The 27,856-nt window shown below is 54.7% G+C and overlaps 1 protein-coding gene across 1 annotated transcript in view; it reads right to left on the bottom strand.

Moving 5' to 3' along the window:
• Positions 1-27,856, bottom strand: part of PRKCZ (protein kinase C zeta) — a 142,871-nt gene that overhangs the window by 35,443 nt on the left and 79,572 nt on the right. Inside the window, exons 5-9 of the mRNA XM_031663699.1 lie at positions 23,045-23,130; positions 15,322-15,453; positions 13,544-13,625; positions 7,129-7,181; positions 5,457-5,645 (exon numbers count right to left, since the gene is read on the bottom strand). Coding sequence (XP_031519559.1) covers positions 5,457-5,645; positions 7,129-7,181; positions 13,544-13,625; positions 15,322-15,453; positions 23,045-23,130 — 542 coding nt within the window. The remainder of the gene's footprint in view (positions 1-5,456; positions 5,646-7,128; positions 7,182-13,543; positions 13,626-15,321; positions 15,454-23,044; positions 23,131-27,856) is intronic.

Here is a 27,856-nt window from a genome sequence, read left to right as displayed (position 1 = left end):
ATGGTCCACCATCTATCCACTGTCCACCTTCCATCCATCCATCCTGTCCATCCTTGTCCATCCACCATTGTCCACCGTCCACCCCAATTCCTTCCATCCACCATCCTTCCATCCATTGTCCATCCATCCATCCATCCATCCACCCTCTGTCCTTCCATTCCATCCATCCATCCATTCCTTCCATTGTCCATCCACCACCATCACCATCACCACAGACCATCATCCGTCCATCCATCCACCATCCATCCATTGTCCATCCATTCCATCCACCGTTATCCATTCCATCCACCACTGTCCACCATTCCACCATCCATCGTCCATCCATCCACCACCATCCATCCATCCATCCATCCATCACGTCACCATCCTTATCCTCGGTCCATTCCACCACCTCCATCCATCCATCGTCCACCAGTCCATCCATCCATCCATCCATCCATCCACCATCCGTCCATCCACCATCCTTCCCTATCCTTCCATCCACCATTCCATCCATCCTTCCCTCCACTGTCCATCCTGTCCATCCACCACCGTCCATCCTTCCATCCTTCATCCTTCATAAATCCCTTCATTCCATCCATCGTCCACTATCCATCCATCCACCGTCCACCATCCGTCCATCCATCCAATCCGTCCTTCCTGTCCATCCGTCCTGTCCACCATCCACCTTCATCCACCACCATCCACCATCCACTGTCATCATCATCCCTGGCTATCACTGTCGTCACTGCCATCATCATCACCATCTCCATCATCACTGTCATCACCATCATCACTACCACTGTCATCACCACCACCATCATCACCACCATCATCAGTCGGCCTGCCACCACCGGTGGTCATCCGCATCACCATCATCTGCACCATGCGTGGTCTTACCACCATGCGTCATCATGCCTTTATATCACCATCACCACCACCTGCGTGTGTGGTATTCGCCATCCTGCATCTGCAAATCTTCACCCTGATCACACCCAAAGCTACCAGCTCTGGTTGTATGCTGCCCTCTGGCCTCCGGGCTTTGCCCTAACAGTTCTCCAGTTAGGACCTGACTGAGGTGGAGGGCTAAGCGGATTCTCCAAGGTCCCAGTGCCACCGAGTGATAAGCCTGGGACAAGCCCACACCCATCACCAGAGCGCTGGCTCCATGGGGTGGCTGTCACCCTACCAATGAACTCTTCCATGCTGGAGTTCAGCAAAATGCTGCAAGGTCAAAGGCAACTTTAGAGTCACAAAGATCCAACAGCTTGGTCTCATCTTGACCCCAGAAAGTAGGCTGGACAGGTTTCCTAACCTAGAGTCAGCCTTGTCTTGGGTTGAAAAATGACAGTGAAAGAAACGCATCCCAAATAGGCTGGAGTACAGGGGTGTGATCACTGCTCACTGCAGCCTTGACCTCTGGAGCTCCAGCGATCCTCCCACTTCAGCCTCTAGAGGAGCTGGGACCACAGATACACACCACACTCGGCAATTTTATTTTTTGTAGAGGCAGGATCTTACTGCCCCTACCCCTGGAAGTTTTGTGGAAACAAATCAGCAAACCATTAGGATCCCTGGATCCAGTCTCTGAGACGCATCATTCCTCCTCGGCCCTCCTTCGAGGAGGCTGGGTCTGGCCACCCTCCCTTCTCTCCGGAGGCAGATCCAATGGAGGGGCTTCGAGTCCCATCTTTCCACGCCGAGAGCTCCTGGCCCGGCCTCTCCCTGAGTTGCAGACACCCCGATGGCTGCTCAACACGTGCACCCGGGCATCTCACGCCACCCCAGGCCACGAGCCAAGCTCCTCGCCAGCCCGCATCTCCTCCCACCTCCAGTGGCTGAAAACCCAGAGGTTCGGCGGTGACTCCTCCACCCCTCACCTGCCACCACCACCCATGCTAGTGGCCCTCACCGGCATGCCCCACCTGTGGCCCTGCAGGGCGATGGTGGGATCACGACCCTGGGGCCTGCGTCATGCGTTGGGATCACGACCCACTGGGGCCCACTTGGTGACGTTGGCGATGGGATCACGACCACTGGGGCCCCAGGTCGGCGTTAGGTCCTTGACCCATCACTCAGCACACCCAAACTGGGTGGGAACCTCAGGCAGCACTGCTGAACAGGGCACATAGGCGCTCACGTGGGGCCAGTGCTGCAGAATTGGTGGGAAGGGGCTTGCCAGTGACTCCTGGGAACAAAGTGGCTAAGCTGAAAGTTCAGGTCTCTGTGAGGGAGAAATTTCTAGAAACCATCCAAGCATTCAGCAACAGAATCAGGTTCTTCTCAAAAAGACAACCTCAAGCCCGAGCCTTGGTAGGCTCAAGCCATAATCCAGGGGAGGCTGAGGCAGGTGGATCATGAAGGTCAGGAATCGAGACTGTCTGGCTAACATGGGTAAAACCCGTCTCTACTAAAAATACAACTGGCAGGGCGTGGTGGCAGGCGTAGTCTCAGCTGCTTTGGGAGGCTGAGGCGGGAGAATCAGTGTGAACCAGGGAGGCGGAGCTTGCAGTGAGCGAGATCACGCCCTGCCTCCAGCCTGGGAAGCGACACAGCAAGACTCCGTCTCAAAAAAAAAAAAAAAAGACAACCTCAGAGTCCCACCTCGGCATCCACCAGCCCACGGGGATGATTTTAGACAGATAAATACATGTGACTCTTCCTAATCTCTGCTGCCAGGGTCCTGCAAACTTGCTCTCATCACATGGCATTAACTGCCAGCTGGCCGGGGTGTGCTGCAAAGAGGGTTGGAATCCTCTTCTGCGGCCGCTGGCCAGCAGTGGGGCCGTCAGCAGGGCACCACACATCTCAGGGCCTCTGTTCCTCGGCACAGGGCATGGATGCTGCCACTCAATTGTGAGTTCTGCACCCAGGGACGAGGGGCCGGTTGGACAGCCTGTGTACTGCACAGACACACCCTGCTGGGAGGCAGTAGAGGCTCAGTCCCAGCACCAGTTCTACCTCCCAGCCCCGAGCCTGGCTGGTGGGGAGGGAGCCCCTCTGTGGCCCATCGGGGCTCGATGAGCACCCAGTTGCCTTCTGTGCTAGCAGCACTTGGTGATAACGGCATTACTGCCACCTACACATCGGCCTTTTTTCTGCTCCTGAGAGACGCAACCTGCACTCAGGTATGAAAGCAGGCGGCCAAAAATACCAGAAGCCGACAAGTGCACGAAAGATGCTGAACATCGCCAGTCATTAGAGAAATGTCAGTCAAAGCCACAGCTGCACACTCATTAGGACGGAGGTCATCAAAATAACGTGCATGGCTGAGGACCTGCAGAAACGGGCCCGTGCGCTGCTGGCGGGGAGGTGAAACGGCAGCTGCGAGAGAAACAGCCTGGCAGGTCCCCATCACCTGAACAGAGAACTACCACGTGACCCAGTAACGCCACTGCTAGGTTTGCACTCAAAAGAACTGGAAATAGACTCAAACAGATTCTTGCACACAAACCTTCACCATGGCACCACTCACAAGAGCCAAGGGTGGGAACACTGCAAATGCCCCTTGGCAGGTGCACGCGCAAACGTGGGGCCTCCACCGGACAACGAACAACATTACCCAGCCAGGCAGAGAGAGGAAGGCCTGAGCAAGCAGCCACACGGATGGACCCCGGAGAAGCCAGACACTAAAAGCTCACACACAACTCCATTCTGTCAAATGTGCAGAAGAGGGAAGTCCGCAGAGGCAGAAGGCAGATTGGAGGCCACTGGGGCCAGTGTAGAGGGGAAGCAGGGGGTGAGTATGGGGTCTCCTTTTGGGGTGAGGAAATGTTCTGGAATCAGAGAGGTGATAGCTGCCCAACTCTGTACCTCAATGTGCTAAAAGCTGCCTAACTGTACACTTTATTTGTATATTTTATTCCTTTTTTAAGACAGAGTCTCATTCAGTCACCCATGCTGGAGTGCAGTAGTGTGATCTCGGCTCACTGCAATCTCCACCTCCCAGGTTCAAGTGATTCTCCCATCTCAGCCTCTGAGTAGCTGGGATTAGAGGTGTGTGCCACCACACCTGGCTAATTTTTGTATTTTTAGTATAGTTGGGGTTTCACCATATATTGGTCAGGCTGGTCTTGAACTCCTGACCTCAGGTAATCCACCCGTCTTGGCCTCCCAAAGTGCTGGGATTATAGGTGTGAGCCACCATGCCTGGCCCTAACTGTACACTTTAAAATGTCAAATTCTATGCCATGTGTATTTTACTATAATTAAAACAAAAAGGTGTATGAAGTCAGAATCAAGATTTCAACAAATAGGCCAAACGCAGTGACTCATGCCTGTAATCCCAGCACTCCAGCAGGCTGAGTGGGGCAGAGTGCATGACTGCAGGAATTCGAAACCAGCCTGGGCAACAGAGTGGAACCCCGTCTCTACAAAAAACACAAAAAATAGCCGGGCATGGTGGTGCACGCCTGTAGCCCTGGCTCCTCTAGAGGCAGAAGTGGGAAGATCACCTCAGCCCAGCAAGAGGTGGAGGCTGCAGGAGGAGGTGGAGGCTGCAGGAGGTGAGCTGTGATCATGCTCTGCACTCCAGCCTGGGTGACAGAGTGAGACGCTGCCTCTACAAAAAATACAAAATTATACAGCTGGGGGTGGTGGCTCACGCCTGTAGTCCCAACACTCTGGAGGCTGAAGTGGGAGGATCACCTGAGCTGGGGAGTTTGAGGCTACGTGGGCTGTGATCAAGTCACTCCAGCCTGGGTGACAGAGTAAGACCCTGTTTAAGACCCTATTTCCAAAAAAAAAAAAAGATTTCAACAAATAAACCATTGATCCTATAATCAATAAACTTCTCCCCCAGAAACAGCTGGTGTGGGAAGATCTGCTACACAGAGCCGCGGCAGCTCAGCACGTCCCTCAAAGCTGGGGCCTTGTGCAGGACGGAGTGGGGCAGCGCCTCTGGGCAGCTTCCTGTCCCACCCCATCACCCGCCCGGTTCAGCTCAACCCCAGGGATTTCCTAACAAGGGTGACGACGTCCTCAAGCTCAACTGCAGTCTGCTGGAAGGCGACGTATCAGTGGTTGGCCACACATGCGAAGGTCGCAGAGACGACACCCATCTTCACCTTTTCAAAGCTTAGACACGAGTGCTCTCTGCAGTGGTCCGCTCACTGCCTGCGGTGTGCAGTGCACGGACAGCCGTGCGGGCCGGCAGCCTGAGAGCAGGAGCCGCGCTGTGCATCCTATCCGCGGAGTTGGCTGCGCCGTTTGGGTTTGTGGAGCACGCACTGTGACATTCACACAACGGTGCCATCACCTGACCAGGTACTTTCCAGAGCACATCCCGGTTGTTACGCGACGCATCACTATCGATTCTGCGCCAACTCCATCAATACGAGGCCAGGACTCTCATGCCTGGATTAATTTTGCTAAAGCCTGGAGCATTCATGATGGCCTTCTAATGCCCTCTTCCCCAGGTGGCGGCCCCAGGGCGGAGCGTTCCCGGGACCCCAAGCGCCGTGAGAAGTGGCACCTACCTCGTCGTCGTGCACCAGCTCTTTCTTCACCACTTTCATGGCGTAAATTTGGTCATTCTTCTTCAACCGCACCAGGAGAACCTTGGCGTAGCTCCCGCGCCCTATGACTCTGATTAGGTCGAAGTCCTGCAGCCCGAGCCCCTGAGAGATTTTGATTCCATCCATTCCATCGATAACTGGCTTAAGGTCCTAGGAAGGGAGAACAAGACCCCAGAAAGTGAGGGGAGAGGGGTCCCGGGAGATTCAGAGGACCACGCATCACTCATGCGGTCCCAACAGAGATCTGCTCCTCACAGCCTAGAGCCTCACGATTCCAGTCTCAGCTCTGCGTCCCACAGATCCCACCCCCACACTCCCATCTAAACCGGGGCACAAAAGGTGAGAACTTCAGGCTGTGCTTCTGAGGAAGGTGCTAGAAAGTCGGAAGCTGCTTGTTTCCACAGACCATGGCTCTGGTCACAGCTGCCAGTGGGAGGGATCCCCAGGCCTTCGGCCCTATCAGTCGGGCTGAAGAGGTGGCCACTGGGACATGCGGCCCAGGGCCTGGGCCCATCCTTCCCCATCAGGGCCCTCCCTCGGGGAAGGAAGGTAAAGCAAAAGTAGCTAATGCCTGCCAAGAGCTCCCAAACCGGCAAGCACATGTTATTAGAAATAATTATTAGAAATATACAGGAGAAAGGCGCTCCGAGGAAAAAGAGAAGCCTCGGCCTCCTGCAAGCTACACCTGGCAAGGATGTCGGGGTGGAGGAGGCAGTTCGCTAGGAGCTGCTGTTCTGTGCAGCAGAATGGATTCTGCTTTTTCTGAGACAGGGTCTTCCTCTGCCACCCAGGCTGGAGTGCAGTGGCGCAATCTCGGCTCACTGCAGCCTCCACCTCCCAAGCTCAGGCGATCCTCCCACCTCAGCCTCCCAAGCAGCTGGGACCACAGGCCCATGCCACCATGCCCGGCTAATTATTTTGTATTTATTTTTGCAGGAATAGGGTTTCACTACACTGCCCAGGCTGTTTTCAAGCTTCTGGACTCAAGTGATCTGCCCGGCCCAGCCTCCCAAAATGCTGGGATTGGAGGTGTGAGCCACCGTGCCCGGCTTTGGATTCTGCTTTCTAAGTGACCCGGCCTCCCTCCAGACACAGGACGGCCAGGAAGGAGCACGAGTTGTGAGGGTGGGCAGAGGCTGAGAACACAGCAAGCTCTTCTGTTCCCTTCTCAGGGTTTGTGGTGCAGAGCTGGCCACAGACGCGAGGCTCAGTTGAGCCTCTTGGCTCGAGTTGGGGAAGGACATGAAAGGGCATTAGAGGGGTTTGTCAGGACGGCCAAACGAGGCAACGAAAGGAAGGCCGTGGTGCAGACACAACTTGATAAAAATTGCAGCTCAAAAGCCAGCCCCTGGGCCACTGTACTGCCTGGGTGGAGAGGATGTGGGGCGCGGCTTCCCCCCAGGGTGTGGTCCCCAGACCACCCGCGGGGACAGCTGCCTCCAGGGAATCACCAAGGATGTGCCTGAAATAAGACCCAAGAATAAGGGCTTCTTTCTAGACACCCACACCCGTGAAGATTAGCAACATCCCGGACCGTATATTTCACATCCAGATTTCCGTGACTGCCCCAGAGGCAGGCTCACAGACTTTCAAGAGGACGCTGGAAAGGTAGCGAGCTGCTCCGCAGACTCACCTCAGAGTCGTCTTTAATGCTGTCATGTTTCCGGGATGAGGAAATGTAAGCAACTGGCGAGAGAGGGAGGAAGAGGCGTTATGGTGTCGTCAGGAACGCGCTGGGAACACAGCGACCCCGTGGGCCCTCTCCTCCACCAGGCGACGGTGAAGGGCGACTCTACACAGCAGCCATGTCTGATTCTAGTTTAGAGTCTTTTGAAAATGCAGTTTCCTGGGCCCCACTCAGACCTGCCGACTCTGACCACGAGACCTGGGGATGTACATTTGTGACACACGCCCCCAGGGGTCCATCTGCAAATAATTAGTCATCAGGGATTTTTGGGTGTCCAGGTGAATGGCAAGGGTGGGGGCAGGAGGGATGCCCAGTGAAGGATGGAGGATGACTAGATGGGGGATGAATGGAGGCCTGGATGGAAGACGGACAGATGGAGAGGTCAGTGGACAACAGATGGATGGATATATGGACAGGTCAGTGGACAACAGATAGATGGATATATGGAATGGACAAATAGGAAGGAAGAAATAGATAGAGGGATATGGAGGTGGAAGATGGAATGGATAGATGGAGGAAGGATGAAGGAAATAGGGATGGATAGATGGAGAAAATGGACAACAGATGGAGAGGCCGGAAATGGATAGGGATGGAGAGGTGGACAAGGATGGATGGAGGTGGACAATGGATGGATGGAGTGGACATGGATGGACCGGATGGAATTGGAACAGATAGATGGATGCAGAGGTCAGTGGACAATAGATGGAAAGATGGAGACGTCAGTGGACAATGGATGGGTAGATGGAGAGGTCAGTGGATGGACAGATGGAGAGGTCAGTGGACAATGGATGGATGGATAGATGGAGAGATCAGTGGACAGATGGATGGAGAGGTCAGTGGACAACAGGGGATGGAAGATGGAATGGACAATAAATGGATGGAATGGAAAGGAAGGAAAGATGGATGGATGGATGGATGGAGTGGACAATGGATGGATGGATAGATGGAGGCTGGACAAATAGATGGATGGAGTGGACAATAGATGGAAAGATGGACAAATGGACAATGGATGGTGATGGAAATGGACAATGGATGGATGGATGGAAGAGCCGCGGACAATGGATGGATGGAGAGATCAGTGGACAACAGATGGAAAGATGGAGACGTCAGGGGACAACAGATGGATGGATAGATGGACAGGTCAGTGGACAATAGACGGATAGATGGAGAGATCAGGACAATAGATAGATGGACGGAGAGGTCAGTGGACAACAGATGGATGGATAGATGGAGAGGTCAGTGGACAATAGATGGATCGATAGACACAGAGGTCAGTGGACAATAGACAGATGGAAAGATGGAGTGGACAGTAGATTGGTAGATGGAGAGGTCAGTGGACAATAGGTGGATGGATAGATGGACAGGTGGATGGATGGATGGAGAGGTGGACAAAGGATGGATGGAGGCTGGACATGGATGGATGGAGAGGCTGGGTCGAAATAGATGGAAAGATGGACAATGGAGTGACAGACGGACAGGTCGGTGACGATGTGACAGATGGATAGATGGAGAGATCAGTGGACAATAGATAGATGGACAGATGGAGAGGTCAGTGGACAACAGTTGGATGGATAGATGGAGAGGTCAGTGGACAATAGATGGATCAACAGACAGAGGTCAGTGGACAACAGATAGATGGAAAGATGGAGACGTCAGTGGACAATGGATGGGTAGATAGGTCAGTGGAGAATAGATGGATGGATAGATGGAGAGGTCAGTGGACAACAGATAGATGGATGGAGGTCAGTGGACAAATAGATGGAAAGGATGGACACAGTGGACAAATAGGATGGACGGATAGATGGAAGGGATGGATAGATGGAGGCCGGATGGATGGAAGGACACAGGATGTAATGGATGGAGAGGGGTGGATGGATAGATGGAGGTGGACATCAGATGATGGATATATGGAGAGGTCAGTGGACAATAGATGAATGGATAGATGGAGAAGTCAGTGGACAATAGATAGATGGATATATGGAGAGGTCAGTGGACAAAAGATGGATCGACAGATGGATATATGGAGAGGTCAGTGGACAAATAGGATGGACTGATAGATGGAGTAGTTGGGTGGACAGATAGATGGAAGGATGAGGATGGACAGGATGCAGAGGTGGAATAGTTCGATGGATAGATGGTCAGTGGACACTAGATGGATGGATAGATGGACAGGTCAGTGGACACTAGATAGATGGCCAGATGGAGGTGGACAAATATGGATGGATAGATGGAGTGGACCGGATGGATATAGAGGTGGAAGGATGGATAGGGATGGAGGAGGCTGGGACACAGATGGATGGTGGACACAGACGGATGGAGGTCAAAGTGGATGATAGATGGATAGATGGAGACATCAGTGGACAACAGATGGATGGAGAGGTCAGTAGACAATAGACAGATGGACAGATGGAGAGGTCAGTGGACAAATGGATGGACAGATGGAGAGGTCAATGGACAAGAGATGGATGGATAGATGAAGAAGTCAGTGGACAACAAACAGATGGATAGATATAGAGGCTAGTGGACAATAGAAGGATGAATGGAGAGGTCAGTGGACAATAGACAGAAAGATGGAGACATCAGTGGACAATGGATGGGTAGGGATGAGAAATGGGACAAATAGATAGATGGATGAAGAAACAGTGGACACAGATGGAAAGAGATGGAGACAGTGGACAAATGGATGGATAGAGAGAGGTCAGTGAAAATAGGCTGGAGAAATAGGGATGGAGGCTGTGGACAATAGTTGGATGATAGGATGAGAGGTTGTGGACAACAGATAGATGGATACATGGAGGCCAGGACCAGACAGACGGACAGATGGAGGCTTAGTGACAATAGCTGGATGTGGACAGATGGAGAGGTCAGTGGACAATAGATGGATGGATAGATGGAGAGGTCAGTGGACAATAGATGGATAGATGGAGAGGTTAGTGGACAACAGATAGATGGAAAGACAGAGACGTCAGTGGACAATAGATGGATGGGTAAATGGAGAGGTCAGTGGACAACAGATAGATGGATATATGGAGAGGTCAGTGGACAACAGGATGGATAGATGGAGAGGTTAGTGGACACTAGATAGATGGATATATGGAGAGGTCAGTGGACAAAAGATGAATGGATAGATGGAGAGGTCAGTGGACAACAGATAGATGGATATATGGAGAAGTCAGTGGACAACAGATGGATCGATAGATGGAGAAGTCAGTGGACAACAGATGGATGCAGAGGTCAGTGGACAATAGATAGATGGACAGATGGAGGTGGTCAACAGCTGACGGATGGTGCAGGCCCGCGGACCATGACGGACGGATAGACGATTGCAACAAGGGACAATAGATAGATGGACAGATGTAGAGGTTAGTGGACAATAGATGGATGAATGGAGAGGTCAGTGGACAACAGACAGAAAGATGGAGACGTCAGTGGACAATAGATGGATGGATAGATGGAGAGGTCAGTGGACAATAGATAGATAGATGGAGAGGCCAGTGGACAATAGCTGGGATGGATAGCTGGAGAGGTGGACAACAGATAGGGGATGGATAGATGGAGAGGTGGACAAAGAGATGGATAGATGGAGGTGGACAATAGACGGATATGGGAGTGGACATGGATATGGAGGTGGACAGGATGGACGAATGGAAGATAGCTGGGAGTGGATGGTGGAGTGGATGGAATGAGATGGACGGATATAGATGGATAGTTGACGGGGTGAAGATAGATAGCCGAGTGATGGGTGGGTGAAGACATTGTCTGGTTGACTAGATGGATGGATGGAGTGTGGATAGATGGATAGGTGGGTGGGATGGGATGGAGAATGGAAAAGAGCATACTGTCATTGGATGACTAGATGGATGGGATGGATGGAGGATGAAAAGTGGAGGACGGCCAGTTGGCTGACTGATGACTAGATGGGATGGATGACAGGATGGAGGATGAGGATGGATGGATGGATGGACGGGTAGTGAGGATGGGCTAATGGCTGAGGGGCCGGGTTGGATTGACTAGGTGGGTGAATACGATGTGTAATGGATGTATATCTGTATGAGTGATGGCAGGTGGGGGACGGCTGGTTGGCTCGATGACTAGATGGATGGATGATGGATGGAGGGATGATGGATGAAAGATGGATGGATGGATGGATGGATGGATGGATGGAGGATAGGTAGTGGAGGATGGCTGGTTGGCTGGATGACTAGATGGATGGATGGATGGAGGATGGATGGATGGATGGTGGGTGGAGGATGGCTGGCTGGCTGAGGACCGGTTTGTTGGCCAGGTGGGTGAATGGATGATGTATGGATGTATTCAGTATAGAGGGATGGAAGGGTGGAGGGATGGCTGGTTGGCTGGATGACTAGATGGATGGATGGAAGATGGATAGATGGATGGAGGATGGATGGATGGATGGATGGATGGATGGATGGAGGGATGGTGGATGGAAGGAAGGAGGGACCAGCAGCAGTGGTGGAATGGATGGACAGATGGCAGAGGGGATGGTGGTGGAGGATGGTGGAAGGAAGCCAGGTGGTGGAATGGAAGGGATGGATGGAATAGGTGGATGGGTGGACATGGACGGACAAGAAAGGAAGTAGGGTGGAATGGATGGAAGGAGGATGGTGGGAGGACGCATGGGTCAATGGACCACGTCAGTCATTGTGGGTGAATGGGATGACCACAGATGAACATCCGTACAGAGGATGGCGGCGGAGTGATGCATGGCCGGGCTGACCCGCACGCCGGGCTGGCCAGGTGGCGAAATAATACGGCCGACGTACATCCGGGCAGATGGACGGGCCGGTGATGATGGCCGGCTGGCCGATGACCAGGATGGATGAAGGACGGAGGATGGATGGATGGATGGATGGATGATGGATGGGATGGATGGACGATGGCGGTGGATAGCTAATACAATGGAATGGATGGATGGAAGATGGATGGAGGGATGGAGGGATGGACGGATGGATGGATGGATGGAGATGGGTGGAGGATGAAGGGAAGGGATGACCAGATGGGATGGATGGAAGATGGATGGAGGATGGACGAATGGAAGGAAGGATATGGGGAGGATGGCTGGCACGGCCGGGTTGGGGTGGGTGAATGGATGATGCATGGATGTATCTGTATAGAGGATGGGTGGGTGGGGGATGGCTGGTTGGTTAGCTGACTAGATGGATGGATGGAGGACAGAGGATGGACGGATGGATGGATGAAGGATGGGTGGGTGGAAGATGGCTTGCTGGCTGGCTGGCTGAGGACCAGTTGATTGGCTAGGTGGGTGAACAGATGATGTATGGATGTATATCTGTATAGAGGATGGGCGGGTGGGGGATGGCTGGCTGGCTGGATGACTAGATGGATGGATGGATGGATGGATGGATGGATGGATGGAGGATGGATGGATGGATGGATGGATGGATGGATGGATGGATGGATGGAGGATGGGTGAGTGGAGGATGGCTGGCTGGCTGAGGACCGGTTGGTTGGCTAGGTGGGTGAATGGATGATGTATGGATGTATATCTGTATAGAGGATGGGTGGGTGGTGGGGCAGGTGGGCAGGCAGTTGTTCGTGAGGCATCTTTTTTGCGTGAGACACTGTGTGAACTAAGTGCTTTATGTTCTGTGGTCTCGCATCATCCTCCCTGGGCTCCCAGTGAGACAGAACTCACATGCTGCATCAAGTGAAAGTGAGGCTCTCGCATCCTCGTGCAGAGGTGCAGGTGGAGGCTCAGAGCTGGGCTGTAAGTCCACCTGGTGTTTGAGCTCTCTCTCTGAATGCTTCTTAGCAATAAAACAAGTCCTTCCCCATAAACAAAACCTCACAAAAATCTAAGGACTATACCACTGCCATGCTGTGTGTGCAGCAGCCACCTCACCAGCCTTTCCCCAGACGGGGTTCAGCTCTGTGCAACAGCCAGATTGTGGGAGGTGCCCGGCCGTGGTGGCTGCTGCACTAAGTGCCTTTGAGAATTCCCGGAGCTGGTTAGAGGAAGAGGCTCTGCACCCCTGGGCTGCCTGGCCGTGGTGGCCGCTGCGCTAAGTGCCTTCGAGAATTCCCGGAGCTGGTTAGAGGAAGAGGCTCTGCACCCCTGGGCTGCCACAACCGCGCTTCACGGAGGCATCCCTGCCCAGCAGCCTCCAGGGAGGGCCAGCTCACTCTGCCCATCTCTGCCAGGGATTGAGAAGAGGCCCTGGAGAGCCTCATCCCCAGCCCTGGGGAAGGGTGGCCAGGCTTGAAGACAATGACCCCTGCAGAGCAGATGGGACTGAGAAAGGACTCGTGGCCAGAAGGCAGAGGTGAGCAGGGTGAGGTGATGCCCAGGCTCCACCCAGCCGAAGAAAGCAGTGCCTACTTCCATCTGTCTCCTCGGAAGGAAGGTCGGCGTCCTCGCTCTTGTCATCTACTGGAGGCTCTTGGGAAGGCATGACAGAATCCTGCCGGAGAGACAGAGAGATGGCAGCATGACCAAGTGCTGGAGCAGGTGTTACAAGGTAGCTTCTGTAAACACTTCGTGACTTTTTTTAAATTAAAAACATTTTTTTTTTTACAGACAGGGTCACACTCTGTCATCATCCAGGCTGGAGGGCAGTGGCATGATCACGGCTCACTGCAGCTTCAACCTCCTGAGCTCAAGCAAAATCCTCCCGCCTCAGCTTCCAGAGCAGCTAGCACGACAGGTGCGCACCACCACACCTGGCTAGTTTTTGAATTTTTTGTAGAGATGGGGTCTCACCATATTGCCCAGGCTGGTCTTGAACTCCTGGCCTCAAGTGATCCTCCCACAGTGTTGGGATTACAGGCGTGAGCCTCTGCACCTGGCCACTTCAAGACTATCTATGATTCACATATTTGCACATTACAAACGTTATATTGTAATATAGTATATAAAAATCTAATTATGCTATTGTACCAAATAAAGAACATAAACACTACCTATGATTCTGCAGACAAAGGTGGCCACTCAGTACTGTAGGCCAAGTGCTGTCTACAATGGGATCTTTTGCACAATGCTTGGTCATCTCTCCTGTCCCAAAGCTGCATCCTGGCAGTAACCAAACATCAGGGGGCCATTCTAAGGGCCTCTGGGTTCCACCTGCAGGTGCATCATAATGGAGTCACCCGTACTGGCGGTCAGTTGGGTGGCAGCCTCTGGCCTCCCTCTGCCTCTAGCTGACCACATTTCTGGGGCCGGTCTCATTTGCTTACGCTAAAGTGGACCCATGGGGTCAAAGGGCATTACAGGCTTTTTGGCAGATGCAGCTGAAGGACCTCTGGAAGGACTATGCCAATGCATGCACCAGCCTGCATGGGCCCCCATCCCTGTGCCTGGTGATCCTGGGGTGACACCCTGATCCAGACTCTGTCTTTATCCTGTAATAGAGGAGAGGGCACGTCACCCCTACAGGCACCTTTCCTCCCATGCCACGGCAAGATGCAGACGAGCCACCCTCCCCAGACACACCCACCGCACACTGCAGTGGGGCCCAGAGAGCTGAATGTTCAGTCCAGGCCTCGCCCCCGTGGTTCAGTGAGATGCAGGGGGCCATGCGGAAATGCCAGAAGCAGCCTTCAATAAGGAAAAGTCAACAAGGCCCCAAAAGGCCTTGTTGTGGGAGGTACCCACAACACCTCCCAAGTGTGGGAGGATGCTTCAAGTCCAAGTACTCAGGGACGGCAGAGGGAAGGTGCCGCCCTCATCACAGGCTGGGCATGGCTTCCCAGGGAGGATTCCTGAGAAAGGCTCCAGATGTCCAGAGCCTCAGCATGCCCAATGCTACTGAGGTCAGACCTGGCTTTCACCTCCACAGTCCTGAAGAGCTGGTTCAGGACTGGAGTATGAATGAACCTTACCCCCACCCCACTGAGCAGAGCATGCCAGGTCCTACCTGAGACTGTCACCTGAGCCTCATGCCGCAATGAGCAGAGCGTGCCAGGGGTTCGTGGGGGCTCAGGAAGACGGGTCCTACCCGAGACTGCCGCCTGAGTCTCACGCTGCAGCCCAGAGGTAGGACAGCACCACGGCCCCTCTTGAAGAACCCAGGGTCACCAAGGTCTGCTTGGATAATGGGCTGACAGCCACGCCTCGGCCCCGCCCATGCTCCCTAGGGCCCACCCAGCCCTGCAACTCACCATATGCTTCCTGCAGGTCAGCGGGACGAGGCCGTGGCAGCGCTTATGGACCAGCAGTTTGCAGTTGATGCACCTGTAGCCTTGCCTCGCGAGGCCCCATATCCTCTCGCTGCACTGACCGCAGTACGCTCTCTGTAGACAGGAACAGAGCGTCAGGCCCAGGCCACGTTGAGGGGCCAGCGGAGAGGGCAGGCAGAGCCTTCCACACCTGTAGCTTCTCAAAAGAGGACACTGAGCCGGGCAACAGGCGGCCCCGGCACCCTGTCCCTTCCGGGTGCCAGGCTTGCCCAAGCTCGGCAGCTTCCTCTTGGGTCCACCCCAAGGTTGGGGGAACCAACAGCCCCAAGGAGAGGCCTGGAACCCTGTTCTGCATGAGAGAACACAGGGGAGGTCCCATCGGGCAGGGGTGACGAGGCGCTGCTTCAGGCAAGGCCCCCTGGTTTGCAGGGGCTGGGGGGCTGCAGCTCCTGCTGGGCTCTGCGTAGGGCAGCCTGGGTCCTGTCTAGGGCTGAGCAGAGTGTAGGGCACCCCCTGCCTGCTCTTCATTCAAACAGAACCTCCTCCCGACAGCCCCAGAGAAGGCGAACTCGGACCACAAACATCTCGAACTGCTACACCACAGCCTGCAATTATCTTAGTATTCTTTGCTCAGTATTTTTCAAGATTTTAAATGATCCTTCTTTATTCTTCATGGTTCTGAACAATTCGAAAATGATGGTAATTATCAGTTTGTTTGGCAACGTTTTCACGAACGTTTAAATGTTACGAAAGGCATAACTATGAATGTTGCCGGGACCTGCTTGGACATTTTCTGCCTTGACCAAGTGCCCGAAGGGTTCCTGGGAGCAAATCATCTACACTGTCACCGCGTGCCCAGAGTCTCCAGTTTAGATTCTTTCCAGACATAACCCTTTCATATGCTTTTTCCTCTTTTACCATTTTTCACAAATTTCCTTCCTATTACAGAGTCTCACCTCACACCGAGTGAAGAGGAAATACAGTGTACTGTGGACGGCATGAACTGAATTCACGTGAGGAAACGGGACCCTCAGCACGTGTGGGCACCAGGTGCAGCTGAGCTAACGGGGCTCACACCCCCTACGGGACTCTCCTGCTCATCAGAAAGAGCCTGCTTGGGACGCCAGGGCCCGGGGACCCTTCCCCCGCCCACAGCCCGCTTGTTTGGGTGGGGACAGATAACCAGCACCTAGGACAGTGCCCAGCACACAGCGGGCATCAGGTAAGAAAACACACGGGCATCATCGCTTTCAACTTCCGTAACAGGAAAAAGGAGCTGACTCCGCATCCTCTGCACATGCTACCTACATCAGCCTGGCTGTGACAGAGCCAAACCAGGCCCGTGGGCTCTATCCGAAGGAGGGATGGGTGGGAGGGGGCATCCCACCCGAGACCTCTGACTCGGGGCCAAGCTAGCTTAACGCCGGCACCGGGAGTTTTGCCCCAGTTGGTGCCCATTGGATGTGTGGACCCTGGAGTTAAAGGAGGTGCTTTGGCTGCTGAATGTGTGGACCCTGGAGTCAAAGGAGGCAGGCTCTGCCTCCCAGGTTCAAGTGATTCTCCTGTCTCAGTCTCCTGAGTAGCTGGGATTGTAGGTGCCTGCCACCACGTCTGCCTAATTTTTTATTTTTAGTAGAGACAAAGTTTCACAAAGTTGGCCAGGCTGGTCTCGAACTCCTGACCTCAGGTGATCTGCCCACTCTGGCCTCCCAAAGTGCTGGGATTACAGGCATGAGCTACCGCACCAGGCCTCCCTGCTCATATTTTCTTTTCTTTTTCTTTTTTTTTCAGACGGAGTCTTGATCTGTTGCCCAGGCTGCAGTACAGTGGCATGATCCTGGCTCACTGAAACCTCCAGGTCCCTGGTTCAAGCTATTCCCCTGCCTCAGCCTCCCCAATAGCTGGGATTGCAGGCACCCACCACTATGCCCGGCTAAATTTTGTTGTATTTTTAGATGAGATGGGCTTTCACTATGTTGACCAGGCTGGTCTCGAACTCCTGACCTCAGGCAATCCGCCTGCCTCGGCCTCCCAAAGTGCTGGGATTACATGTGTGAGCCATCACGCCCGGTCTCCTGCTCGTATTTTCAATGACCCATTTTCATGTTTTGGACCCTTACCTATTCTGATGGTTGGAGCCCCTGTTTGGGCTTTTACCAGCTTGGGCTCAGGATATCCTGCTTCCCACCGTGTTTTGTGGTTTTCGATTGCGAGCTCAAATGCCTGATTCATTTATCAGCGGGAATTCTTTGAGGCTGGCTTGAAGGGGAATTGCGTTGGCCTCTGCCAGTCACCTGGGGGCACTGCTTGGACCAAACCTGACAGGCACTGCTGCTCCTGGGTGGCATCTTCTGATATCCCTTCCCCACCCTCACTCTATAGCCTCTTCTCCAGGGACCCAAGTGGTCACTCCTCTGTCCACTCATGATAAAGGCCAAAGTCTTGGGCTGTCCACCCAGCTGTCCCTGTGGCTCTCGTGCCCTGTGTGCCACCAGCAGAGGGCTCTCCAGCAGCCACCACTCAGAGACGTGGCCTGCCATGGTTTATACTCCACATGATAGAGTGGGTTGTTCACAGCAAAGGGAGTGGCAAACTCCAGACACGATTCCCACTCTTGCTTGTAAAAATAATGCTGAGCTGATCTTCTCCATACACAAACCTCCGAATGACGGGTGATTTCTTTTGAAGAGAGGCAGGATGAGAACATCGCTGCGTATTTCCTGCGTGATTTCCAGACAGTAGGGTCCGTGTCTGCCCCACATCTCCAGGGTTGGCAGACCCCATGACAGCAACCCTGGGCTTTAATTACTTTTTTGTTGTTTTGTTTTTGTTTTTTGTTGTTTTGAGGTGGAGTCCTGCTCTGTCGCCCAGGCTGGAGTGCAGTGGTGCAATCTCGGCTCACTGCAACTTCTGCTTCCCGGGTTCAAGCAATTCTCTGCCTCAGCCTCCCGAGTAGCTAGGATTACAAGAACCCACCCCAATGCCCAGCTAATTTTTTTGTATTTTTAGTAGAGATGGGGTTTCACCAACTTGGCCAGGCTGGTCTTTTTTTTTTTTTTTTTTTTTGAGACGGAGTCTTGCTCTGTCGCCCAGGCTGGAGTGCAGTAGCCGGATCTCAAATCACTGCAAGCTCCGCCTCCTGGGTTTACGCCATTCTCCTGCCTCAGCCTCCCGAGTAGCTGGGACTACAGGCACCCGCCACCTCGCCCGGCTAGTTTTTTGTATTGTTTAGTAGAGACGGGGTTTCACCGTGTTAGCCAGCATGGTCTCGATCTCCTGACCTCGTGATCCGCCCATCTCGGCCTCCCAAAGTGCTGGGATTACAGGCTTGAGCCACTGCGCCTGGCCAAGGCTGGTCTTGAACTGCTGACCTCGTGATCCACCGGCCTCAGCCTCCCAGAGTGCTGGGATTACAGGCGTGAGCCACCACGCCCGGCCGACTTTAATTACTTTTAACACCTTCGATGTTGACAGAGAAAATGTCTTGTGTTCCCCTGATCACTTGTGGAGGTCATGCTGTCCTCATCTCTAAACAATTACAGTCTTACTTCCTCAACCACTCACACCCGTTCTGTTTCTGGGTCCCAGCATTTACCAAAAGCCTTTGTGTAGGAGCTCTCTAATCCTAAGTGTGAGTTGTCTGGATCTCTTCTGGGTTTTATGTGCTACAAACCCTTTTCCTATATGTTTTTTGCATTTAATCTGGAAACTAAAAAAATCAATCTGTGTGGCTGAGTCTAAAGACCCTCTGGTCCTCACTGCCTGGTTTTTCTCCAGATATCTACACAGCTTCTAGGTTTCTTTTTTTCATTTATTTGAGAAGCAGTCTCACTCTGTCGCCCAGTGGCAAAATCTTGGCTCACCGCAATCCCCGCCTCCTGGGTTCAAGCAATTCTCCTGCCTCAGACTTCCAAGTAGCTGGAATTACAGGCATGCGCCACCATGCCCAGCTAATTTTTGTATTTTTAGTAGAGATGGGGTTTCACCATGTTGGCCAGATGGATCTCGAACTCCTGGCCTCAAGTAATCCACCCATCTCGGCCTCCCCAGGTGCTGGGATTACAGGCGTGAGCCACTGCGCCAGGCCCTGTGATTTTTTTTAACCTCAATCCACCTGCAATTTACTGTGACGGGAGCAAGCAGGCTGGATTCCTACCCACCTCACCCCCAGTTCCTGGGCTGATAATTAACCAATCGCCTCCTCGGGATTTACTGCAGGATCCGTTCCCTCCTCCTCTACAGGAAGTGCTCAGTCCTGCGGGGCCCAGGGCCAGCTCTGACCCAGCAGTTCTGACCCATTGAGTGGGCTTCCCTGTCCCCCCACCCCAAACTGTCCTTCACAGGGGAGGCAGCCCCTCCTCACCTTCTTCTTCAGAACCTTGCTGGCTCTCTCCCTTTGGTTCCCCCACTGAATGCTTCCTTCTCAAAGTCCAAGGGCAGTCATTTCAAGTGCACATAAAGACCCAGGCAGGGAGCCCAGTCCTGAGCGACTGATGCCCACTCTTTCATCCTTGGTTCACCAACAAAGAGGACGGAGAAGTCTCTCTTCTGATGCCCACTCTTTCATCCTTGGTTCACCAACAAAGAGGACAGAAAAGTCTCTTCTCCTGGTGCTTGTTCCCCTTTAAGTCTTACTGATTCACACAAAACCAAGTGCTTCCCTCCTGAAATGCCCCTTTTAAGTGACAGTGGAGGTGATCTGAGTGGTCCTGCAATTAACATGAAGTGGGCGCTACATGGAGCGGCTCTGAGGTCTGGGCAGAGAATGTTACGAGCAGACGGCGAGATCAGAGCCTGGGCACAATTAGGTGGGAATTGGACAGGGTGAACTGCAGGCCAGCTGCCCTCCCTGAGCAATCGAGTTGCAGGCTTTTGGGCCACTCTTGCCTTGGCCTCTGTTTGTGAAACTGGCTCGTTCACATGCCCAGGAGGGCTGCACTTCCACGGCAGAGTGGAGCTGTAGTGGGTCACCCTGCCACCCGTTCCTCCAGTGTCCGCAGGAAGGAAAGGAAAAGCTGTTGCTCACTGGTGGTGGGGAGGGGAGGGTCGCTTATGGTCTGCACCTGCTATCAGCAAAATGGACTTTTCTTCTAAAAGCTGCACGGTGAGAGGCCAGCACCCTGTGCTGCCTGGAGCCCCGGCCCATGTCGCCGGGTGAGTGGGTTCACTCTGGGCTAATCCGTCATGCAGAATGAGAGAAGAGGCCATGTGGAGACGGAAGCAGAGGTGAGTAGTTCTTCTGTGAACCCAGGAACAAGGCTGCCCACAGCTACCAGCGGCTGCGGGAGAAGGAGGGCGCGACCCTGCGGCACTGTAATGGGTACCAACTTGTAGGCGCCAACTTGACTGGATTGAAGGATGCCTGGAGAACTGGTGAAGTATTGCTTCTGGGTGTGTCTATGAGGGTGCTGCCAGGAGACTGGCATTTGAGTCAGTGGAGGGGAGGGCAACACCCACTCTCAATGTGGGTGGGCGGCATCCAACTGGCTGCCAGTGTGGCTGGGGCGAAGCAGGCAGAAGCGGGTGGGAGAAGCAGTTTTCCCGGGTCTTCTGGCTTTCATCTTTCTCCCATGCTGGACGCTTCCTGCCAGTTGTCCTGCCCTTGGACATCAGATTCCAGGTTCTTTGGCCTTTAGACTCTGGGAATTATTAGTGGTTTGCTGGTGGCTCTGGAGCCTCTGGCCACAGGCTGAAGTCTGCACTGTCGGCTTCCCTGCTTTTGAGGCTTTTGGACTCGGACTGAGCCACTACTGGCTTCTTTCTTGCCCAGCCTGCAGCCGGCCTATTGTAAGACTTCGCCTTGTGAGCCCGAGACCAATTGGGAATCAACTCCCTTTCATGTACATGCATCCTATTGGTTCCATCCCTCTGGAGAACCCTGACTCATGAAGACACCTTCGTTTTGGACTTCCAGCCCCAGACTGCGGGAGAGTGAGTTTCTGTGGTTTAAGCCACAGGTTAGTGGTGCCCCGTTCTGCAGCCCCAGAAGGCTCACATCGTGTGTCCTCAGAGAAGGCGGCCAGGGTGGGCTGGGGTGTGGACAGGATCTCTGTGCTGCAACCCTCCCTGGCACCATACTCCACAGATGACCCCAGTGTGGCCACCTCCAGCCACACTTTCCTGAGTCCCAGCCCAGGCCAAACTGCCTATTCATTCACACCCACCTGCCCTAAGCACACAGCCCACAGCCGCCTAGGCTCCCCATGTCCTGGTGTCCCCAACCTCGTCCTCAGGGTCTCCCAGACACTGGCTGGAGTCTCCCGTGCCTGCCACATCCTCGGTGCTCGTGGCATCTCTGCACTGACCTCCCAGGGAGTATGAACAAATGCCTCCTCCTCCAGGAAGTCCTCTGGGATCTCCAGGCAACGTCCAGGTCTTCCTAGCACCGGCCTACTGATCTCCTGGAGCCTAGTTCCCTCCACACCCCTCTCTTCAGTCACTCAGGAGCTTGTCCTGCATCCCCACCTGTGTCAGCCCCACGAGGAATGGGAGTCCAGACCCATTCTTGCCACATGACGGACTGAGCACACGCGGGGGCGGGAGGAGTGGCTGACATGCACAGAACTTCTTGATGGTCTAGAGAGCAGACCACAGGAGTAGAAGGAGGGGCAGGTGACCTGAGGTCGCTCCAGGAGATGGAGGAGCCGGACGTCCAGCAGAGGTTGACACGTGAGGCCACGTGGCAGGTGGGTGTGGAATGCAAAGGTAGCTCCAGGGCCACTGCTCCTGATGACGAGGCAGCCTCCACGCAGCTCTCTCGCAGTGACACACGTCCAGGAACCCCCTGCCACTGTGCAGTCATCGTACTGGCTTTACAGGGAGGGAACCGAGGTACAGAGAGGGTGGTACAGAGGCAGAGAGAGCAGAGGGGCTGGGACTGAACCAGCACGGAGTGGCCTTGGGTGTCCCATCATGCTGGAGATGGCTGCTGGAGGCCACCTGTCATGGGGACAGACTGCAAGAAGCACGGGGCTGGCCAGGCAATAGCATGTGACAGGCCGTCAGGGGCTCTGTGTGGAGGCCCGCAGTGGGGACAGGCCCTGTATGCTTCTACCCACCCCCAAGACACTCCCTGTGTGGGACAAACTCCAGGGCCACCACGGCACCCCAGACACCTCCCCTTCCACTGTGAAATACAACAATTACAAAAGCATCCGAATCACCCATTTTGTGAGAATTAGAAAAGCACCACAAAGAGAAACAAGGGAAGTAAAGCTAAGTGTCCTCTGGAAAGGGCCCCCCCATGGGTGGACGTTGGAAAGACAGAGATCCAAGTAGGGATGGGGCTGAAGGAGCTTCCGGGGTTCACGGAGACTCTTGCAGCCAATAGGAACACTGTGTGCAGCTAAAAACACACACCCTGGCACCGCATGCGGAATGCGGCCGCTCCACTCTGGATGCAGGCAGGCTGGGGCCTCAGGCCAGCGAACCCTGAGCCTTGATAAAAGTCACGCAGCCAGGCAGACACACACAGCATTCACTGGGCAGCCACCACACAGGGAAAGGCCCGGAGGGCACTTCCCGCCTCAGACAGCCCTAGTCAAAGCCTCATCCCCGCACCAGTGAAAGCATTTCTGTGACCCTGCCCTCGGGCGCCAAAAAGAGCCGAGCCTGGGCTCCGCAGGACGTGCCTTCCCTCCTCTCTCTTTGCTTTTAAAAGTAACAAAGGGCCCCTTGAGGGACTAGTCCCGAGGGGGCCACTCACCCTGTTAAAGCGCTTGGCTTGGAAGAGATGGCCGTTGGCACGGTACAGCTTCCTCCATCTTCTGGCTCCCCGGCGGTAGATGGATTCTGGAAAGGACAGGAAAAAGGCGTAAAGAAACAGAGTGGCAGCCACGAGTCCACGCAGGGTGCAGCTGCGACAGGCCACTCTCCTCCAGGTGGTGGTGGCTGCAGCGTCCTCCCAGGCAGGGAAGGTAGGGCTGGAATGACAGCCTCCCGGTGGCCGCTCTCTGCCCCTCCTCACATGATCCTCATGGTGTCACGGCCTTGGCAGCTGGAGACAGCGGCCCAGGTGAGGATGGAGCCAGGTGTCCTCGCAGGGCAGACAAGATCCACCACTGGACGGCCGCTGGCTGACAGTGGAACGGTGAAGTCGCCCCAGGCCTGGCAGGCTGGGCTGTTTGCCCCCGCCTGTTTTCCTTTCCACCCTCTCCTCCCCAGGCAGCCCCGTGAAAAACAGGATTTTTTCCACACAGGGACAGTTCAAATGGGCCTCAATATTTACACATGACTGTCAGAGGAAGGAGAGCGGACGCCACACTGGAGCCTGAGCCAGGCTAAGATGCAGAGCGTCACTGACTTCACCTCAGGAACTCGCCAGACACAAGCGGCGCGAGGCCCAGGGCTCTCCAGTCGAGTTTCCTTTAACCTAATAAATCTCAAGGCAGGAGAGCCAAACCAACCGTGCCCCCATTTCCATTCGAAGTTACCAAAAACATCATCTTTATAACATGCATTTGACAGTCCAGCCCATGTGGACTGTGCCTCTTATGAAAAGTGCCAGCACCAAGCCTGTAACCAGACGGCGGGTCTTGTCCTTCTTCAAAACCGTGTCTCGCTTTGCTTCTCCAAAACGCTTTGAAACGGATGTGTGTGTAAACACAATCTTTGGAAACGTAAGGTACAACGGGAAGCTTTGTGCTTTTATAAAATTCTATCATAAAAGCGACTTTCATGAACCAAATGAAAGTGCCACGAATATACTGAAGTGGAAATTGTAACGGAATGTTTTTAAAACAGGCAAATGACTAGCTCTGGCTGGAAACTGCTGAAATCAGGCCACACGGATGGTAAAACCTGCTTCTCTTCCTTTAAATATTCAGTGCGAGACCAAGACGACAGCGGTCCTCCAGGAGCGCAGGTGAAACAGGCCTCACGGCGGCGGGTGGTTCAGCCCCCCCAGCGCCCCAAGAAGGCTCAGCATCCCAGTACCCTGGGGCACGGTATGGGGTTTGACAGAGGCCTGGTGACACCAAAGGCCCCTTCGGCCACAGACGCGACTGCCAGCAAGCCCGAGGCCAGGCTGGGGCCGTGCACCCTGTGCTCCCTCCGCATTCCACCCACCTGGGCGCCAGACCTGGGCTCCACAAAAGGCGCAGACCCCCGGGGACGGCCACACTTTCGGCCCCTGCGCCCCTCAGCCCTGAGGAGGTCGGGTGAGCGCCCACGTGGCTCTGCCCACGACGACAGGGCGCATCCTGCCCTAACCAGCCCACAGCTGGTCCTGGCTCCAGGAGTCCGCAGGCCTGACTTTTCCCTTCGGGGGGCGCTCTGCCCGCCCAACAACCCTCTCTGAAGAGAAAAAGAGAAGCGTGTGAACCGGAGGAGACGGAGGCACCGTGGGATACCGAGACAGCGGCGCGCTGCTTGTTAAGGTGGGCCCGTGGCGAGTCGAGGGACGGACACACAGCCAGGGGCGGAGCCGAGGGACGGACGCACAGCCGGGGGCGGAGCCGAGGGACGGACGCACAGCCGGGGGCGGAGCCGAGGGACGGACGCACAGCCGAGGGTGGAGCCGAAAAATCTGCGCACAGCCGGGGAGGGGGCAGAGTCTAGGGAAAGGACGCACAGCGGGGGGCGGAGCCGAGAGGCGCACGCACAGATGGGGGCGGAGCCAAGGAATAGGCGCACAGCCGGGGGGCGGAGTCGAGAGATGGACACACGGGGTTTGGGGGAACCGAAGGACGGATGCACAGCTGGGGGCGGTGCCAAGAGGCGGGCGCGCAGCTGGAGGGCGGAGCTGAGGGACGGACGCACAGCTGGGGGTGGAGCTGAGAGAAGGACGCACAGCTGTGGGGATGGAGCTGAGGAACGGACGCGCAGCTGGGGGTGGAGCTGAGGGCCGGACGCACAGCCAAGGGGGCGGAACCGAGGGACAGACGAGCAACTGATGGCAGAGACGAGGGACAGACGGACAACTGCGGGCTGAGCTAAAGGCTGGACGCACAGCTGTGGGGCGGAGCCGAGGGATGGACGCACAGCCGGGGGCGGAGTCGAGGGAATGGACGCACAGCCACGGACAGAGCCCAGGAAGGGATGCACAGCTGGGGGGCGGAGCCAAGGGGCGGGCGCGCAGCTGGAGGGCGGAGCCGAGGGACGGAAGCACAGTCGAGGGGTTGGAGCCGAGGGATGGACAAGCAGCTGTGGGCAGAACCGAGGGGCGGATGCACAGCTGGGAGGTGGAGCCAAGGGACGGACACACAGCTGGGGGGCGGAGCTGAGCGACGGACACATAGCTGAGGGGCGGAGCCCAGGGACGGATGGAAGCTGGCTAGAGCAAGGACACAAGGGACCCACGCCCAGTGCGCCTGGGAAACCCTGAAAATGCGCCAACTGGACACCCTTCAAGTTCAATCAGTAAAGAGAGTGACGTCCTAGCAGACGCCAGGACTCATCAGGGAGCCCCCAGCAGGCTGAACAAACTCTCCCACAGAACACAACACACAGCCCGGCGTCCCCAGTTTCCACCGGGACAAACTGAAGTGTCCCCTAAATTCACGTGGGGAGCCCTAGCTCCCAATGTGGCTGTATTTGGAGATGGGGACCCCACGCCTCCAGAACTTGAGAAAATAAGTTCCTGTCGTGTGTTAAGTCATCCTGTCTGTGGGGTTCTGTCACAGTGGTCCAGGCGGGGACTGACCCCGCTTCCCACCACACACACACTCGGTCCCTCGGAGACTAAGGATGGAAACGTGGGCAGCAAAGCGGCAAAACATTTTAGAAGGAATTACAGAAGATCTTAGTCACCCTGAGTCACCTGCACACGTGAGAGACAAAGGGCCCGTGGCTAGGGACGCTGGACTGAAAACTCCACGAGGAAAATGGAGTCAAAATAGGAACAGAAGACCAGAGCAGACGTCTCGCCCGAGAGACACAAGCATCTCAGCCCGGAGAACCATCGGAGCAACCTGCAAGGCTGCCCAGGCGTCTCCTACACTGTGGGCTCGGCACAAATCAATCCCCCGCAGCCCCAAATACCTTCGAGGCCCAGGAGTGCACCGGGGAAATGGCTTATTCTCTGGCAGAGCCTCGCAGCTCAGAAACGAGGACCGTTTGCTCCCCCTAGGGCCCGGCAGCCCCACTGCTGCTCCGGGAAAGCTCAGAAACACTGGCTCCTGGGCTCGGGAGCATTCAAGAATGTCTGATGATCCCAAGGTCTGTGGACAAGAGAATGCATAAATAAACTGATGTGTGGGTGTCCAATGGAAGATACAGCCAGTGCGAAGCCCACCTCAGCCACGTGCAGTGGTCCAGAGGTGTCTTAGAAACACCAAAAATCAACCCTAGGGTGACAGAAACATGGTGCCATTGCTGTAAAACCAAACAAGTAAAAAAAAAAAAAAAAAAGAAACCCCAAGAGGCCGGGCGCGGTGGGCTCATGCCTGTAATCCCAGCACTTTGGGAGGCCGAGGCGGGCGGATCACGAGGTCAGGAGATGGAGACCATCCTGGCTAACACGGTGAAACCCCGTCTCTACTAAAAATGTAAAAAATGAGCTGGGCGTGGTAGTGGGCGCCTGCAGTCCCAGCTACTTGGGAGGCTGAGGCAGGAGAATGGTGTGAACCTGCGAGGCAGTGCTTGCAGTGAGCCGAGATTGCACCACTGCACTCCAGCCTGGACAACACAAGGAGACTCTCTCAAAAACAAAAGCAACATCTTGTTTTAGAATACACAGTCATGTGACAAAAATGTTCTAGTAAGCAAATAACCAATCCAATTTCAGGCTGGCAGCTGTAACCAACCCAGTTTCAGGCTGGCAGCGGTGGGGGACAGGCTGCGGCTGGCTAGGGCTTAAGTCCTGCCCCTGGCTGGCTGCTAGGGGCAGTGTCCATCGATTACCACGCTTTATATTGCTGGGAGTCCTGCGCTCCTAGCGTGTGTCAAAAGGTATGTTGAATAACAATAGAACTAAATGACCTGGGGGCACAGGGACAGAGAGGATAATTTCAAGCATTTCCTTCAGACCTGCCTCCTTCAAATACCCTGTCTCACTTTTTAAACTTTAAGGGTTCGTTTTGAACTTTTATTAGGGAAGGGAGTTGCCCCAGCCTGTGTTGCCCAGGCTGGTCTCCAACACCTAACCACTGGTGATACGCCCACCTCGGCCTCCCAAAGTGCTGGGATTACAGGCGTGAGCCACTGTACCTGGCCTTCAAATCAGATTTTTAAAAAGGAACAAAGAGCTCTGAGCCTACAAAGAAACTCCCAGGTGTAAGAAGCCACCAGCATCCCTACCTGCTCGCGGGCGCCGGCTGGAGCTTGGCTCAAGGCAGGACACAGGTGGCAGCCAGTGGTCAGCTCCAGGCGCCACGGGGACAAATTTGCAAATGCCAAAGGAAAATGAGCGAGAGGCAGGAATTCAAGTGACCCAAAGACCACAAAGGCGAGGCCACGCCCCACCCCACTGCAGTCCAGCTGGAAGGTCCAAGCCCATGATGGCGGCCCTCTTCTGGGAAGGCCAAGTGTGCTGGCACTGCCTGCGGGAGGGTCGAACCGTGTCAGGCGGGAGTCCTGC

Source organism: Papio anubis, chromosome 1, assembly GCF_008728515.1.
Source record: "Papio anubis isolate 15944 chromosome 1, Panubis1.0, whole genome shotgun sequence".
Lineage (NCBI taxonomy): Eukaryota > Metazoa > Chordata > Mammalia > Primates > Cercopithecidae > Papio > Papio anubis.
The sequence above is the reverse complement of the archived record's forward strand: the minus strand, read 5'-3'. Positions and strand labels throughout refer to the sequence as shown.